This window comes from Eleutherodactylus coqui, chromosome 9 (genome assembly GCF_035609145.1).
Source record: "Eleutherodactylus coqui strain aEleCoq1 chromosome 9, aEleCoq1.hap1, whole genome shotgun sequence".
In the NCBI taxonomy this organism is placed as follows: domain Eukaryota; kingdom Metazoa; phylum Chordata; class Amphibia; order Anura; family Eleutherodactylidae; genus Eleutherodactylus; species Eleutherodactylus coqui.
In genome coordinates this window covers 115,173,040-115,191,527 of record NC_089845.1, presented here as the reverse complement: position 1 = coordinate 115,191,527, position 18,488 = coordinate 115,173,040, and the positions used below count along the sequence as shown (strand labels likewise).

The window sequence follows — 18,488 nt, the reverse complement described above, 5'->3', positions numbered from 1 at the left end:
AATTTCAGACGTGCCTTAAAAACGCACCTCTTCAGGGAAGCATACCAAATCTCCTGACCTAGTCCCTCGCCCCTCCCTATGGTGCTCCACCCTGTTTGCCTTCTGATAAATGATCTGTACATAAAATTTCCTATTGCCTGTGTTCCCCAACCCCTGCACCTCCTGTACCACCCCCAACCCATTTGTGTCTAACCCAATGTATCTCACATTGTATTTGTTGTATTGTTTTGCATTTATCCATGCCTGAAAGCGCTGCGGAATAAGTTGGTGCTATACAAATAAAGATTATTATTATTATTATTATATGTTCCAGGCTAAGAGAGGGGGAATTCTCAAGGGTGATGGAGATATTAATCCTTAGGTAGAGGATAGAGGTCTCTACCCACATGTAGGAAAATGCATTTTTAACTGCCACTTCTAGTTGATGGGGGATATTAATGCTCAATATTTGAGATTTGGAAAAGTTGACCGCCTTAACTTTGAGACGCTCCCGATAAGCCTCTTGACATTAGTGATTTTAGACTCTGTAATTCTCATGAGCCACTCTATCCTCTCAAATGCATTTTCTACAATCCCGAAGCCATTTATTAGCCGTAGGTCATGACATTTTACAAAAGAAAGACATCTTTCATACTTCTTTGCACCATACTTTTCTCAAATGTTCACCATTTGCTTTTTTATACCTGAAGACCTCAGCGAGACGAATCCAACGACACCTCACACGATGTGCGAGTCCAGAGCAACACTAACTTTTAGCGACTTTAGTAGCTCAAGAAGGCGGCGCTATTGTCTCACCCGATAACGTCATATAGAGGTCAGACTCTTGCTGCTCCTTCCGCTTTACAATATATTTAATGAGATATTTAATGCCGACGTCGCACATATTGTCTAGAAATGTATTTTGATTTAAAAACTCATGGTTTTGTAATGCTCACTGGCCCCAGTGCAATTCCAAAACTATAGACGTATTCTACGTCAAAAACGGTCCTTGTCCCAGCGAAAATGTACTAGATACAGAAATAAATTATATTTTCCCATTGTGTCTGCAATTTCCTCATCAAATACCGTGTTTCCCCCCAAATAAGACCCTGCCTTATATTAATGTTTGCTCCAAAAAATGCACAAGAGTCTAGGGGGTGTCTTATATTCATCTAGCAGGCGCTGTCTGGGTCCCTCCTGCTGGACTGCGGCACTCTGGCAGGCTTCAGTACAGTTCTCAATGCCAGCGGAGAATCTCTTGCAGGTCACGGGGCTTGAATATCCCGCCTCCAGGAAGCAAATGCTCTGATTGGTTCAGGAGCACTGCCTCAGGCAATCAAAGTTGGCGCTCGATGAACCAATCACAACCATTCAATGATGCCATTCAATCAATGGCTGTCATTGGTTCATCGTCCGCTGGCTCTGATTGGCTCAGGCAGAGCTCCTGAACCAATCAGCGCAATCGCTTGCTGGAGTTGGGGTATTTAAGCCCCGTCACCAAGAAGAGATGCTCCGCCTGCATTGAAGACTGCACGGAAGCCTGCCAGAGTGCCGCAGCCCAGCAGAAGGGACCCAGACGACGACTGCCAGGTGAGTATTGCTTTTTTTCATGTAGTGAAGCTAGGGCTTATTATTGGGGTAGGTCTTATTATCAGAAAACACGGTAGTAAAACAGGAATTCGGTAAAAATAATAATCTACTTACCACACAGAGAAGCCACAGAACCACATACAGCAGATGGGTCTTCGAAAATAGATCCTGCCCAAACTTAATACACACGATTGCTTCGAGAAAGGCGATGGCTCTGTAAGACACCACAACACCAAATTACACACTTCCTATAAAAGTTCCTTCATTAAAGGGATTCTGTCATCAGGTTCATGCAGTCCTAACAACAGGCAGTGGGATCCCAGGACAGGGAAAAGATAAGGATTTTCAGACTGAATGCGAACTTCTGAAAATCCACAAAAGTTCCGAATAAAAACACCCAAAGAGGTAACCATCATCCCCATCCTGGTATCATATCGCCTGTCATTCGGGCAGCATGAACCTGATGACAGAATCCCTTTTAATGGGTATAGCCATGATAATAACCTCACAATGACGAAAAAGTCAGATTGCGCCCGATTTAGGACCCTGCCCAGGAAAACTAAGACAAGTCCGAAGCAATTGTTAATTGGTTCTGCTTTCTGAATCCCACTTACTGGAGGACAATTAGTATCTGGACAGCTCATCATAGACAAGATCATTCAATCTGAGTGCAAGCAGCTGTCTTCCCCTTCAGCAGCCATTAGTATTACACAGCAGACATACACAAATACTCTCTACGCAAGGGCTTCTCCAATTGCACGTATTTGCGAGCGAAAAATATACGCGCAATACGCAGAGAATAGAACTCATTGAGGTCAGTGGGTTCGTTCTCATTATTGATTTGATTGCGCGCATTTTGTGTACAAACAAAAAACATTAAAAATAGGACCTCCTTTATCTTTCTGCACATTTCTGCAGCAAATGGCTACATGGGAGTCTATGGGAGGTGCCCAATTCGCTGCACAAAACTGCAGGAAAAAGGACACATCTGGACCCCATTAGGCTAAATAGTCTTTTGAATCAGAGTGGAGTTAGTTCATGCGCCCATGTGAACAGGGCCTGCCTGCGCAAAAACGTATAGTACTATGCCCAGACATGCACATAAAACAACCTAGCTGACTCCGCAAATATATTGCACTGAGGCAAACATTTTAAGGCTGGGGTCACATGGGTCGTATTCCCGGCAGAAATCTTGCAGTTTTGCGGCAGCAAAAAAACACGAAATTTTCACCGGGAAAGCGCAGCTTCAAAACCCGCAGGACTTAGCTGTGGGTTTTGGAGCGGCTTGGCGGCATGCTTTTCCGTTGCGGCTGGAGCTCCCATAGGCGAGGCCGCAACGAGAAAAAAAATAGGCATGCTGCAGCCAGGGAATCCGCGACGCTGCGCCGGCTTTGCTGTGACGGATTAGCCATCCCGTGTGGACGAGATTTTTGACAAATCTTGTCTACATGGCTGGCTAATAGCAGGATTAGCGACCGCAGGCGGATTTGCCGAAGCGAAATTCTGCACGGAATTTCAGTGGCAAATCCGCCTTGTGTGAACCCAGCCAAAAAGAATTTGAGTAGTTTATGGGGCCTTCAATAGCAACAAGTATTTTGTGTTCTTGAAGCAGAACATTCTCTCAGCATCGTACTGCTACATTTAACAGTGTTTTCTGGGACTTAAAAGAGGTTTTCCGACTAATTGGTGTCAGTGGGGGCTGCACTGTCTATAATTAGAAGCCCACGTGACAGGTTTAGGAGAAGTCATCAGGTCTTCTGGCCAGGCAACATCACCTGACAAATGCCATAGTGCTGAAGAGGCGGTCCAGCGCCATGGTGAGTAGATTACTTTTATAGAGTTTTAGGAATGGTGGGCCCTAAACTATATAAAAGAAATAATTCGGACAACCCCTTTAAGATATTGATGGTCTACCCTTAGGGTAGATCAATACCAAATTGGTGCATATCCTGGCACTCCCACCGATCAGCAATATGAAAGGGGCTCTTCATTGCATACCGGACACAGTCACATATTTTGTAGTAGAAGCCCCTGATACTGCAGCTCAATTACATTCATTTGAGCTGCAAAAAGTCCATGGAACCTATGAACTTGTTGCCACAGGCCAGAAAAGAGGCCACAGCCTCTTCACTTAGCCGAGCGGTTCCGATGACAGGCCCCCCCCACTAACATGATACTGGTGACTTATCCTAAGCACTTGACCTGCTAGCGTTATGTTCTTATTGTAGGTTTGTTCAAAGAGTTTCCATTATCCCAGAACATTATTCGGAATGGTTTAAGGATCATTCAGGTGCTGATGCAGTTTGTCCATTCTTCTTTGCTACTCTAGTTTATCAAAGTCTCTTCCAAACCTTTTACTGTTGTCAAGATCTGCTCGTATTGTTCAATATTGTTTCACAGCCTTAGAAATCACTTTGTAATGTTTGATTCCGTTTAACCCTTTCTATGCCCAGGACGTATCTCCTACATCCCTGCTGAGAGATAATTCAGTAGCCAAGAATATATGAGATACTTTATTGCTTCCAATGGCTATAGCTCAGGCTGTATTGCAGACAGAGCTTTAACCTTGGCCTTGTTTTAAAGCCAAGAATTGTGCCTTTAAAATAAAAGCAAAAATGGTCTCTCTGACAGTGGGGTATCTTTCTACACATAGATACAATCAGCACTGAATAGACGGTGTCAGTTTAAGGAGGAGTCACCGAGGGGGGTGAGCGGGTCAGGGGAAGATATAGTTTCTCCCCAAGGAGAGCACCCAAAAGGGATATGGGGACACCTAAAAGATGAGTAAGGAGACTTATAAGGCCATGCTAGCTCCTCTGGGAAATGTATGCAAATAAGAAAGATGTAAAAATACCTCTACAGAGCCATCTATTGGATGGCAGCATTCTTTCAAATCAAAGTGACTTTATAACAAGTCTCATTAATGATTGGTAATAGGAAACCAAGCCAGAAAACCATGCACAAACAGACTGTTTCTGGGCGATTGCCCCTCATCAGTGTGCAGCAGGCTTCTAGCTTAGTCTGTGAGGGGCCTATGATGTGGGTCAGAAATGGCGTTGGGTCTTCTTAAGAAAAGTACCCAAAAGGTGTGTGTAGACACCTAAGGAGTGAGTGTGTCAGGTGATGGTATGGTCTCTCCCCAAGATGAGTAAGGGGACTTATAAGGCCATGCTAGCTCCTCTTGGAAATTTATGCAAACGGCACTGTAGAGATATTTTTCCCTCTTACTTATCTGCATACATTTCCTAGAGGAGCTAGCATGGCCATATAAGTCTCCTTACTCATCTTTTAGGTGTCCCCACACCCCTTCTGGGTGCTCTCCTTGGGGAGAGACTATACCATCCCCTGCTCGACTAACCCCCTAGGTGTCTACACATACTTTAATAGGTGCTCTCTTTAAGGAGACACGACACCACTTCTGACCCACATCATAGGCATCTCACAGACTAAGCCAGAAGCCTGCTGCACCCTGATGAGGGGCAAACACCCTGAAACAACTGTCTATATATGGTTTTCTGGCTTGGTTTCCTACTCCCAATCATTGGTAAGGCTTGTTATAAAGTCACTTTGATTTGAAGGAATGCTGCCTTCCAAGAGATGGCGCTGTAGAGGTATTTTTCCATTTTTCTTATTTGCAGTTTATGGAGGGACACACCCTACCGACAAGAGCTCTGTTAACGTCCAATTGTTAAGTATGCATACATTTCCGGATGGTATAACAGAGGATCCGTGCTATGCAGAGGTTTTTAAACAAAAAGTATTAGAATTGTTATTTTCTGTGGAGTATAATCATTTACAGGAGAGCCATCATTTAATCTGAAATCAAGGCTTTTACTTGAAGTATACATAAGTACAATGTGCAACAAATACTCACCCAAACACCCAGCACTGCGTGCCAACTCTCTTACACTGCGTGTCTGTAAGATATGCGTAGTATTGCCTGCAAAATATAAAATGATGGAAAGTGAAGTGCAGCCCAGAGTTGTATGTGGTGTCAAAAGGGGTTTCCAGGAGTACAAAAAAAAAAAGTTACAAGGAGGGATGCTTCCCCCTAGTATGAGTAGCCAAGAGCAGGGAACCGTCCCCGGGAGCCGCTGTATGCTGTTCCCGCTCAGATGATCATGTAAAAGTTAAAAAATCGTTTAATCTCCCCTCATGCATCATAACCATGAGGGCAGATGAAATTACGCACCTAAGGCCCCCGGATTTATCTGTGGACCCTGACCCCGGCTTCTGCGTACGTCGTAAAATCTCCCTGCTCCAGGCTACCAAAATGTAGCCAAGTGCCTCGAGATATCATTGGGTCACTAAAAGTAAAAAAAAAGTTAAAGTTTTACCTTCTGCCATGGATCTGATCCATGAGGGAAGGTGAAATTACTTACCTAAGGCGTCCAGCAATGTCCCTCAATGGGATTTTTATCCGTTGACCTTTGCCCAGCTTGGTGGACACAAGAGCAGAAGCTGGGGAGGGAAATTTAAAATCTCCTTGCGGGGGGCGGGACCAACCACCAATGGAGTAGGTCGCAAGAGCTCTCTGCTCCCACCTGAACCGCCGCCTGTAAGGACGATCTAGCCGCCGCAGACACCAGGACTTACCCGGAATGGGGAGGAAAAAAGCAGCAGACACCAAGGAGCAGCACTGGAGGCCGACCGCAGCAGTAATGGAGCGCTTTCTCCGCTCCCCGGCGGGACCGCAGCCACAGCGAGACGCAGCCAAGATGGCGCCGCGCATAGCAGCACACGAGGAGGAGAGGAGTCAAGCAGCCGCGGGACGCGGCGAGAGCGAGCAGTCGGACGCTCACAGCAGTGGAGGGCCGGCGGAACGAGGGACCGACCAGCAGGGGAGACAAGTAAGGAGGCCAGACACCCCTCAGGTCCCGGAGGGAAGCAGCGGGAGCCGCTGAGGGGGGGAGGGGAAACAGCCAGGCACTAACCAGAAAGCTGATTCCCCACACCCAGCAGAAGATATGGAGCTGGCAGGGGCTATTAACCCTGTGATACAGGGGACCATAGGGGAGACAGAGCCCACAGAGGGCTACCCACCGACCCCCAAGCAAAGGCTGAGAGACAGCCCAAGAGACCCACAGTCCCCCCTCTTTTCAAGGGGAAACACAGCAGAAGGGCAGACGAGCCCCATTGCTAGCACAAGTAAGCAAGCCGAGACAGACCCACCTGCCTCCCCCCTCCCCCAAAGACCCGCACAAAGCCAGCAGAACCCCTCACTAGCAAGAGATGATGCACAAATGAAAAGAACTACAACCCCCAGCATGAGCAGCGCCCTAACAAGCAAAAAAAGTACTGCCCAAGCAGCAGCCCAGGAGGAGACCCCCACCTCAAAAAGACAAACAGACCCATGTACCAGCTCTCCGGGCAGCCGAGGACATAACCCCACAGATGACGATTGGGACTGGAAAGCTCACCTGAAGGCGATCCCTACGAAAACTGAGATGAACTCACTTCTACAAAAACTAGACGCAGCCCACAAACAAGATATCGCAGCCCTACAAGGAGATATCAAACATATCGGACAAAGGGTGGAAGAAGTTGAAGAGAATCAAGACACGATCCAGAACTCCCTAAAAGAACATGCGCAATTATTGGAAATGCAAGCGCACCAGATCGCGGAACTGACTAACCACATTGACGACATTGAAAACCGTCACAGACGGAATAATCTCCGCATAAGAGGCCTCCCTGAAGAGGTTGACAATAGCCAACTGGAAGAATGGACCATCGAATTCTTCAACCATATTTTAGGTAGACCCTTGGAGAGTCATCTGGAACTTGACAGAGTTCACTGTGCCCTGGGCCCGAAACCGACCGACCCAACCAGACCCAGAGACGTCATTTGCCGGGTACACTTCTTCAGGGAAAAAGACCAAATCCTCCAAAAAACTCGAACAGCAGAAGATCTTAAGTTCAAAGGTCACACGGTCGAGGTGTTCCCGGACTTATCTAGGCGCACGCTGCAACTACGGCGAACCTTGAAACCTTTACTCAACACTATGCGAGAAAGAAACATCCCGTATAGGTGGGAATTCCCGCTTCAACTACAAGCTAGGAGAGGAGGGAAGATGGCGCCCTTCAAGAACCTGGGAGACCTGCCGGGGTTCCTGGGGACCCTGGAACTGCCACATATCGCGATTCCAGACTGGCCCTCTTTCAGAGGCCCCCCAGTCCCTCCACCAAGGTCAGAATGGCTAAAGGTGGGAAAAGGTGGACGCAAAACACAAAGCAACGGAACAAAAGACAAGGACAGCAACAGAATTTAAAGAGCTATCCTTCCTAAGGTCTCGAGCCTCATGGACACATGAAAATCCGGAGTTAAAATGGAACCTCCTCCTTCCTCATTACACACCGACTGGACATGGTCACCTAGTTAATGAGATGGCCCTGCGGCGGGCTGGAATTACGTCTCCAGAAAAGCAACTTCCTTCTATTCTCCTCTGTTCTCCACCTTCCTGTTTCTCTTTTCTTTTATATCATTCCCCCTCTACCTCTCTCTTCTATTCCCCACCCCTTCACTCTCCTCCCTCTCCTTAACCCTTCTCTCTTTCACTCCTAACTTCTTCGGTCTCTCGCCAATCCTATAGCTCTTCTCCCCCCTCTAAGATGGAGCCACGGCGATGGTGAAGGTGAGGGCAGACCTCCGTTCTTGGTCTCCCCTTCCCCCCGACATAGGACAAGCAGCCCCGAGCTGCATTAAAAGTTAAATTTACATTCCCAAGTTGTACTCTGATGGGCAATCATACCCTGCCCATTAATGTTTTTCTTTGTTTTGGTTTGTGTTTTTATCTCCCCCCTTTTTTTTGTGTGTGCCTTATTTCCATTACTATTTCCAGGTTTTTGCCATAAAAAAAGGCATGGTCCTGCTCCTTCTAGGTTTCCTCCCCCCTCTGACTTCCCTAACACCAAGACCCACTCCCCCACCTCACTCCCGGGGCCAGATGTACATGTGCGTAGAAGGACACCCCCTTATAGAACAACATGGCTAGTCTAAAGATTTGCACCTATAACACTAAGGGGCTGAATATCCCAACTAAAAGAGGCCAAATCTTATACCATATGCAGAAGAAGGGGGTAAAGGTGCTCTTGCTCCAAGAGACACATTTCAAGGCGGGAGAGATCCCAGCATGTTCCACCAAACTATTCCCCACATGGTATCATAGCCCTGACCCTAGCCGCAAAGCAGGAGGCGTATCTATTGCCTTCCATAGCACCTTACAAATTCAGCCCCTTGATGTGTTAAATGACCCGGAGGGACGCTTCCTGTTTATCAAAGCAGAAGTACTGGGCAAGATTATCTCATTTGCCAACGTTTATTTTCCAAACCAGGGACAGACATCCTTCGGATTAGCCACGCTGGAGAAACTGACGAGGTTCGCAGAGGACTCAACCATCATATTGGGAGGGGACTTCAATCTCGCATTCGATCCAGAACACGACACTTCCTCGGGTAAGTCCTCTGTCTCGCGGGTGGCTACACGTGCCCTCCTCAAGGAATTGGGAAGGTTGCGTCTGGTAGACCTATGGCGGGTTATACACCCGGGTGTCAGGGATTACACCCACCACTCGTCTGCGCACAACAGCTACGGTAGAATAGACTACGTATGGGTCTCCCACTCGCTCCTAGACACACAACCCTCGAGTTCGATAGGGCCTCTCATCTGGTCAGACCACGCGCCAGTTTACGCAGAATTTACAGACACGCAGGGCGACACACGACTTAAAAACTGGGGACTGAATAACAACTTATTAAAAGACCCCATATGCGTTCAGGAGGTTAGAACCACCATAACGAACTTCATAAAAGACCACCAAAATGACGAGACCCGAGCCCCGCTGAAGTGGGAAGCGCTAAAATGTGTCAACAGAGGGATACTAATATCACATGGGGCAAGGCTGAAAAAAGAGCGGGCGCGCGAACTGGGAGACCTACTGTCAGCTTTACAGAAACAAGAAACGGCGAATAAAAGAACACCAAACAACGGGTCGCAGGCAGATATATCGGCCCTCCGTCAGCGAATTAGGTCAATTCTGGACCAGAGGACCTTAGCTTACAGGGATAGGATGAGGGGCATAGACTTCGAATCTGGGGATAAATGCGGTAAAAGGTTAGCACAATCCCTACACCCTAGAACACCCCAGACATTTATAACAAAACTGCATAAAATTGGGGGGGAACTGGCCTTCTCTACGCGGGACATACTAGAGGAATTTCACAGATACTATGACAGGTTATACAACATAGAAAAGGAGAGCAGGCCAAACGAAGCAAGCATAAAGGAAGAAGAGGACTATCTAAAAGAGTTCGGACCGGGCCCAGTAGAGCAGGAGGCAGCCGAGATCTTAGATCAAGATTTCACCCAAGAGGAAATCTTGGAGTGCATTGGTGAGTTAAAATTAGGCAAGAGCCCAGGCCCAGATGGGTACTCAGCACGCTTCTACAAAATGTTCAAAGACGAATTGCCCCCCTCTTAGTAAAAACCTTCAACGAGATATCCCAAGAGAGCCCCTTCCCACCCCAAGCTCTCCAGGCGCACATAGCAGTGGTCCCGAAACCGGGGAAAGACCCAACATATTGCTCCAATTTCAGACCAATATCCCTGATCAATATCGATGTTAAAATGTTCGCTAAGCTAATTGCCAATAGGCTCAGCGAGCATATTCCGGGCCTGATCCACAAAGAACAGGTGGGCTTTGTCCCTGGAAGAGAAGCCAGGGACAACACCATTAAATCTATCCCCCTGATTAACCTGGCCAGAACACGAGATGGACCACTGTGCTTACTCATGGTGGACGCAGAAAAGGCATTGGACAGGGTCAGGTGGAGGTTCCTGGAGGGGACCCTACAGCGAATAGGACTCAGACAGAAGACAAGGGAGCGGATTATGGCACTATACAGCAGCCCATCAGCCAAGATTAAAATTAACGGTGCCCTCTCGGACACTATAACGATCCGTAATGGCACTAGACAAGGCTGCCCGCTATCGCCCCTACTTTACATCCTATCAATGGAGTCCCTAGCCAATGCCATCCGGAGCAATGCTTCAATCAGGGGCATTTTAGACGTGACCTCTGAGCATAAAATGGTATTGTTTGTGGACGACCTCCTCCTGTTCCTGTCAAACCCCAGAGTCGGACTGCCAGTGGTGATGAGAGAATTTGCGAGATATGGGCGAGCAAGCAATTTTAAAGTAAACTTACAAAAGTCAGAGATATTAAACGTAACGATCCCCCAGAGGGAGGCCCTGGATCTTGCAGAGGCCTTCCCCTTCAAGTGGAGATCTTCATCTATCAAATATCTGGGGGTCCAACTTCCCGCAAACCCCGCCCATATCTTTGAGCTAAATTTCCAGCCCTTCCTCTCTAAACTCAAGGAGGACTTAGAAAAATGGAACCCACTCTATGTGTCCTGGACGGGCAGGAACAATGCAGTAAAAATGGATACCCTGCCGAAATTTTTATATCTATGCCAGACACTACCTGTCCAACTAGACCGACGGTATCTGCTAAATATTCGCACAATAATCACCTACTTTGTATGGAAGGAACGCAGACCTCGACTCAGCTTTGCGCTCCTCACATGCCCTAAGGAACAGGGAGGGCTGGGACTCCCAGACTTCACCTTATATTATAGAGCGAGCCTAGCTAACTACGTGCTAGCTCTCCTACATGACAAGAGATCGAAGCTATGGGTAGAGATAGAACACAACTTAACATCTACGGCGGTCCAGGGGGCCCCATGGATACCAAGACAGTTAATGAGGGAGATGCACACTCTATCACCACTCCTTAGGGGGGTATTAAGAGCCTAGGGCACATTTGCCCCGAAAATGGGCCTGATCTCCGTTCCGGGACCACTAACACCACTGACAACTAATTCCCAGTTCCGGGCCTTTGAAGGAGGAGACCCTGTCCTGTCCTTGCCTAGCTCTCCTATACCACGAGTAAGAGACATAGTCACACAAACGGGAGTGAGACCCCTAAGAGACTTCTATGGGGAAACTAGACCTCCACCGGGGACTTGGCTGAAATATTTCCAGGTAAGGGGGTGTGTGGAGTCCCTGACACCCAGAGGATGTGGCACTTTGCCACTGACACAGTTTGAAACGGCCTGTATGTCGACGTCCCCCGTGGAACACGGGATCTCGATGGCATATAGAATGTTGGTGACCCGCGAGACAGAGGATGATCCCCCCGGATACATGGCACAATGGGAGCGGTAATTGGGGGTAACATTTACCTGTGCTGATTGGAAAAGGGCCTTTCTCATGTGTCACAAGAGTACCAAGTTTGGTAGAATACAAGAACAAAACTTTAAAATTCTATCACGCTGGTATAGGACACCGTCGAGACTGCATCAAATGGACCGCCAGGTCTCCCCTACGTGCTGGAGATGCCAGGGCAGCATAGGAACGATGCATCACATCTGGTGGGAATGCCCCCCAGTAGCCGAACTGTGGAAAAGTGTAGAACTTCTCTACAATAATATGACCAGATCGGCGGTGTCCATAACAGCGAAAATGGCCCTTCTACTAATGACACCAGGCTCCATGGCAAAGATTAAGTTAGGGCTATTGAGACTGGTTATTCTGGCGGTTAGGATGTCTGTCCCTGGCCTTTGGCGCTCTGCGGTCCCTCCCACAAGGATTGCATGGACAGAAAAATTTAATACACTTATGAGATATGAAGTGGATGGAGCGGAGGAGGAGAAGGAACGCATAAAGTCCTGCAACCTTTGGAGGCCGTGGATCGCCATGAGAGCATCAAAACCTTTCGAGAACTGGCTGAACACAGGTATGCTGGACCGATAGGGACCCGCGGAACCAAGTAAGCAAGAGCCCCCCCCCCCCACTTTCCTACCCCATATGCCCCCCCCCCCTAGCTGATTGCAAGCCCTATTGCCCCTCCCCCCGTTTTTTTTTTAAATTTTTCTCTTTCTCTACCCCTTAGGTATATTGTTACATATTTTTTGTTCATTTTTACTGTTTTATAAAGAAAAGCAAAAGTGAGTGTATTCTGCAAAAAATGCAAATTTATCCAGGAAGTTTCGGGGTCATTATACTACGACCAAACAGCAAAAGCAGATCATTACGGTACACTACTGTTACATTGTTTATTGAAAATGTTTAATAAAAAATGATTGAAACTAAAATCTCCTTGCTACTAAAGGTAGCCGAGAGCCTGGAGCAGTGACAGAGGGCCGCGGTGATGGGGCTTTAAAGATTGCGTTTGTCTATAATTGCGACTTGGATAAAGAGCAGACACCTTTTTTTTCTAGTAATCAATGCAGAAATCTAGGTAATTCCAAGGGGTTCACTTACTTTTTTTCTTGTAAGTGTATATTTATCAAAAAACGTATCTCATAACTGTAAGGCCTCCGGGTGGGCACAAAGTAAAGAGATCCTTCCGATAGCTCCAGTACATTACCTGACTGTTGGCGCTGTGATGATACCAATAAACAGGATGCGGCACCAGCTCAGCGGGTGACTGGCTTGGAATACAAAGATATGCTTCAAGAAGAATGTATTCAGCTCCGTCAGCTGGAGAGAAAGAAAGCAAACACTTTATTAAAGTGCATGTCAACTTTGGAGTAACTTCTCCAGTAAAAAGGACATTGTAATACAGTGCATTCTTATAATCCAGAATTCAGTAGTCCAGCAAACAACCCTGCCATAATCCACCAGCCTCTGCAGTTCTGAATGGTTTGCCATCCGTTTGCCCACACATCGTGGCATTACCAGCACTGTCCTCCCCAACACAACTGTCTCTCAGTGTAGCCCACCCCATGTCTGTGACCACTCACATGATTGGACGACTACTGGATGTCCTTTTCTGTGATAGAACAGGAAAACGAAAAATGCCAACGCGGGTGTGAGACAAGCCTTAACCCTTTCAGTACCAGAGTTTTGTAATCCCCCCCCCCCCCCCCCATTTTTATCATTTAATTTTTCCCATCAATTTAGCCATATGAGGGCTTGTTTTTTTTGTGGGAGGAGTTGTATTTTTTTAATGCTACTACTTAAATGTACTGTATCATATATTGAAAAAAAGCTTTAAAATAAGGTCTACATTAAAGGAGATGTCCCGCGCCGAAACGGGTTTTTTTTTTTTTTAACCCCCCCCCCGTTCGGCGCGAGACAACCCCGATGCAGGGGTTAAAAAAACCACCCGCACAGCGCTTACCTGAATCCCGGCGGTCCGGCGTCTTCATACTCACCTGCTGAAGATGGCCGCCGGGATCTTCTACCTTCGTGGACCGCAGCTCTTCTGTGCGGTCCACTGCCGATTCCAGCCTCCTGATTGGCTGGAATCGGCACGTGACGGGGCGGAGCTACACGGAGCCGCTCTCTGGCACGAGCGGCTCCATAGAAGACTGCTGAAGACCCGGACTGCGCAAGCGCGGCTAATTTGGCCATCGGAGGCCAAAAATTAGTCGGCTCCATGGAGACGAGGACGCCAGCAACGGAGCAGGTAAGTATAAAACTTTTTATAACTTCTGTATGGCTCATAATTAATGCACAATGTACATTACAAAGTGCATTATTATGGCCATGCAGAAGTGTATAGACCCACTTGCTGCCTCGGGACATCTCCTTTAAGGGCAGCAGTTGTGTTTCCGACATACACAGTGCAGTAAAAATTACGTTAAGTTTATTCTGTGGATCAGTACAATTACGGCAATACCAAATATACCTATATGTATAGCAACATTGTCTTCTTTGAGCCTAACATACTATGTCCATCCAGTTCAGCCTGTTTCCATCCCCCTTGTTTAGCCAGAGGAAGGAAAAAAAAAAACAAGAGGCAGAAGCCAATTTAGCCCATTCGTGGGAAAAAAAAGTCCTTCTTGACTCCATAATGGCAGTCAGAATAATTCCTGAATCAACGTTAGAAAGTTCCTACCTGACTCCAAGACCCGGATCAACAACCCGCTGGTTATTTAATGTCTGTAGCCGTACATTGTCCTCCTTTGTATTAATTGTATAATTTTGTATCATTTGCAAATATTGATATTTTGCTGTGCAGCCCCTCTATCAGGTCATTGATAAATATATTGAACAGAATGGGGCCTAATACTGAGCCCTGTGGCACCCCGCTAGCAACGGTGGCCCAATCAGAGTACGAACCATCAACTACCACCCTCTGCTTTCTATCTCTGAGCCAATTCTTTACCCAACTACACACGTTTTCACCCAATCGAGCTGCCTCATTTTATATATCAGCTTCTTATGCGGCACGGTGTCAAATGCTTTAGAGAAGTCCGGATATATGGGATCAATAGACTCTCCCCAGTCCAGCCTAGAACTTACTTCATCGTAGAAGCTGATCAGATTTGTCTGACATAATTGCCCCCTCCTGAACCCATGCTTATGAGGGGTTATACCATTGTTGTCCGTGAGGTATTCCAAGATGGCGTCTTTCAGAAATCCCTTGAATATTTTTCCAGTTATTGAAGTGAGACTTACCGGCCTGTAGTTACCAGGCTGTCTTTTAGACCCCTTTTTGTATATTGGGAATGCGCCAATCCAGTGGTACAACCCCGGTCTCAGTAGTGTCCCTAAATATAAAAAATAGCGGTCTGTCTATCATGTCACTTAGTTCCCTCAGAACCCTTGGTTGTATTCCATCTAGGCCCGGAGATTTGTTGATTCTAATCTTTTTTATCCAGCTCTGCACTTCTTGCTGCGTTATGTTCGTTCGTTCGTTCGATCGTACACACACACACACTTCCATGTACTACATTAATCTTTTTAAAATTTAAATAAGGAAAAAGAAACAAACACTCGTCATATTTTCCCCCATTCCCCTATAAGATAGCAGAGTGCCATTTAGGTGTTATCTTTGCCCGTAGCACGTATTAATAGAATGCCTGTCACAATACAGTATAATGCAATACTATAGTAGTGCAGAATAACAATATAGTATTAAAGTACTAAAGTATTAGTATTATAATACTATAGTATTGCAATACACTATATAAGCGATCAAAGGAGTTCACGCCCCCCTATGAAGGCTAGAGGAGTAACCCCTGAACACTCCTTTCACAGTCATTGCATCCAAAAAATAAATTAAAAAAAACAAAAAAAAAAAAAAAACTTAAAAAAATTGGTATCACGGCATCCGTAGAAGTCCAATTTATAATAATATCACATGATTAATCCTGTATGGTGAACGCAGTCTGTGAAAAAAAATTAAATATGCAATGCCACAATCGTGCTTTTATGGTCAACGTCTTCAAGAAAAAAAGTGGAATAAAACGTGATCGAAAAGTTATTTGTACACCAAAAAATGTAAGCAATAAAAAAAAACAAAAAACACGAGACCCCATACAGCTGCATCAATGGAAAAACTAAAAGTTAGGCTCTCTTCAAATCTGTGTCAGAGGCTTAGCAGATCCAGCATGAGATGCCGGACAGAACAGTCATGCATGGAGGACAACTAGAGGAACCGAATGGACGCCATTATAGTCAAAGGGGTCATTGTGGCACAGTTTGGTTCTGTTAGGAGATGGGGCCGCTCACCCAGGGGATTAAGTTTTTTTGGCTGTCACAATGCAGCAGCAGGAAAACTGAATCCTAAGCGCAGAAGTGAATTCAGCCTTATGGGGGTTAAAAGATGGCAGCAGAAAGTAATTTTTTGTTTTTTAAATCATACTACATTAGAAAAAAAAAAAACACTCTATACATTTGCTACCACCATAGCCTTACTAACCCACAAAATACAGAGAAGATGTAATTTTTACTGCACTGTGAATGCTCTAAAAACAATTTTTTTTTTTTTACATTTTGCCACTATTAGAAATTTTTAAAGGTGTTGTAACACATTATATGGGATGTTAAATGGTACTATTACATACAATTCATCACCCCCCAAAAAACAAGCTCTTATGTAGCTATTAGAGCTGAGCGAGCGTACTCTACCGAGCTTGATGTTCGTTCGAGTATTAGCGTACTCGATGGTGCTAGTTACAAGAGAGAGACCCCGAGACCGAGAGAGAGAGACCCCGAGACCGAGAGAGAGAGACCCCGAGACCGAGAGAGAGAGACCCCGAGAGAGAGAGACCCCGAGAGAGAGAGACCCCGAGACCGAGAGAGAGACCCCGAGAGAGAGAGACCCCGAGAGAGAGAGACCCCGAGAGACCCCGAGACCGAGAGACCCCGAGACCGAGAGACCCCGAGACCGAGAGACCCCGAGACCGAGAGACCCCGAGACCGAGAGACCCCGAGACCGAGAGAGAGAGACCCCGAGACCGAGAGAGAGAGACCCCGAGACCGAGAGAGAGAGACCCCGAGACCGAGAGAGAGAGAGACCGAGACCGAGAGAGAGACCGAGACCGAGAGAGAGACCGAGACTGAGAGAGAGACCGAGACTGAGAGAGAGACCGAGACTGAGAGAGAGACCGAGACTGAGAGAGAGACCGAGACTGAGAGAGAGACCGAGACTGAGAGAGAGACCGAGACTGAGAGAGAGACCGAGACTGAGAGAGAGACCGAGACTGAGAGAGAGACCGAGACTGAGAGAGAGACCGAGACTGAGAGAGAGACCGAGACTGAGAGAGAGACCGAGAGAGACCAAGAGAGAGAGAGAGAGAGACCGAGAGAGAGACCCAAAAAAACAAAAAGAAAAGCTTAGGACCCGGTGGCACTCATACAAAATGCTCGAGTCTCCCATTGTAGTAAATGGCGTTTGTTACTAGAGTAGGGCTCTCGAATTTTACGAAAGGCTCGACTCGAATAATGCGGACCCGAGCATTTGGGTGCTCGCTCATCTCTAGTAGCTATGCCACGTCAAAAATAAAAAGCAAGAAAGGTTAAAAAAAAGGGGGGGGGGGGCAGGAAGGGGTTAATATGAAACAAAGCTGCAACAGTTACACTTCAGCCACATTCTGCTGTGAGTTGCTTACCCCGCCATCATCATTGGGACAGACTAGTGTTCTTACCTGCCAGATGATCATGAACAGATAAACTCCAGTCACTCTCTGAAATGAGGATTTGGGGTCAAACCAACGCACGTAGATCCAGCTGGCCGGGGTAAATTGTAGCACGGCCCTCTTTATTTTCCCGGTGGTTGTGTGAATGTCCCTAAATGAGAAAGATAGGCAGTTTATGTGAGAAGAACTAGATTAGTGGTCATCAATAGTGTTGCGCGATTATTGAAATGATCAGATTGGAAGAGACCGACCAGACTTTAAAAAAAAAATAAAAAAATTGTGAATCGGGACTCCTGATTCCGACTTCCATTAAAATCAATAGGAGTAAAACTCAGGTTCTTTCATTTGTCCTCCTTGAACAACAATGGAGGTGATGGTGGCCCAGTGGTTACAATGGTTGCCTTACCGTTGTGGGGTTCCAAGTTCAAATCCCCATCAGTCAGATTCAAACCCGGAACTCAAATACTGCAAGGCAACAGTGCTAAGCCAACATATCCATCGTTTGAGAACTAATATTGTGGCGATTTCTGCTTAAAAAGAAAAAGATTGAACAGGGATGATCGATCTGCTGTAGCAAAAATCGTCCTGATTCTATCGCCTGGCTGATCACAACTAGCAAGCTTTCTGAGACAGCCATATAACCAAGAAATAACTGAACAGCGCTTTAGCAAAATGCAACTGGAATATATTATGCACCTCGTAATGGTCTGTGGAGATCACTTTCAGCAGTCATCTCATCCTCATCCCAGACAGGATAGGTAACACTAATATATAGGTTACACAGGGTCCATCACTCACAACAGGTGATGGCCACAGCTTACCTCCTCCCCTCCCTACACAATAACCTCTGCACAGAGAATGCCCACAACACCCTCCCATAAAAGTCACTGAGCATTTCCAGACTACAGATTCCCATGGTTCATGTGGCTGCTGTAAAACAAAAGATAACAGCAATTCAGCTAAGGTGGCCACTCCCAAAGTA

At 46.5% G+C, this 18,488-nt stretch overlaps 1 protein-coding gene across 1 annotated transcript in view; it reads right to left on the bottom strand.

The window, feature by feature from the left end:
* The window catches only part of PTDSS1 (phosphatidylserine synthase 1), an 80,770-nt gene that overhangs the window by 11,943 nt on the left and 50,339 nt on the right, over window positions 1-18,488 (bottom strand). The window contains exons 9-12 of the mRNA XM_066578365.1: window positions 17,516-17,657; window positions 13,003-13,115; window positions 5,444-5,509; window positions 1,684-1,783 (exon numbers count right to left, since the gene is read on the bottom strand). Of these exons, the coding sequence (XP_066434462.1) occupies window positions 1,684-1,783; window positions 5,444-5,509; window positions 13,003-13,115; window positions 17,516-17,657 (421 nt within the window). The remainder of the gene's footprint in view (window positions 1-1,683; window positions 1,784-5,443; window positions 5,510-13,002; window positions 13,116-17,515; window positions 17,658-18,488) is intronic.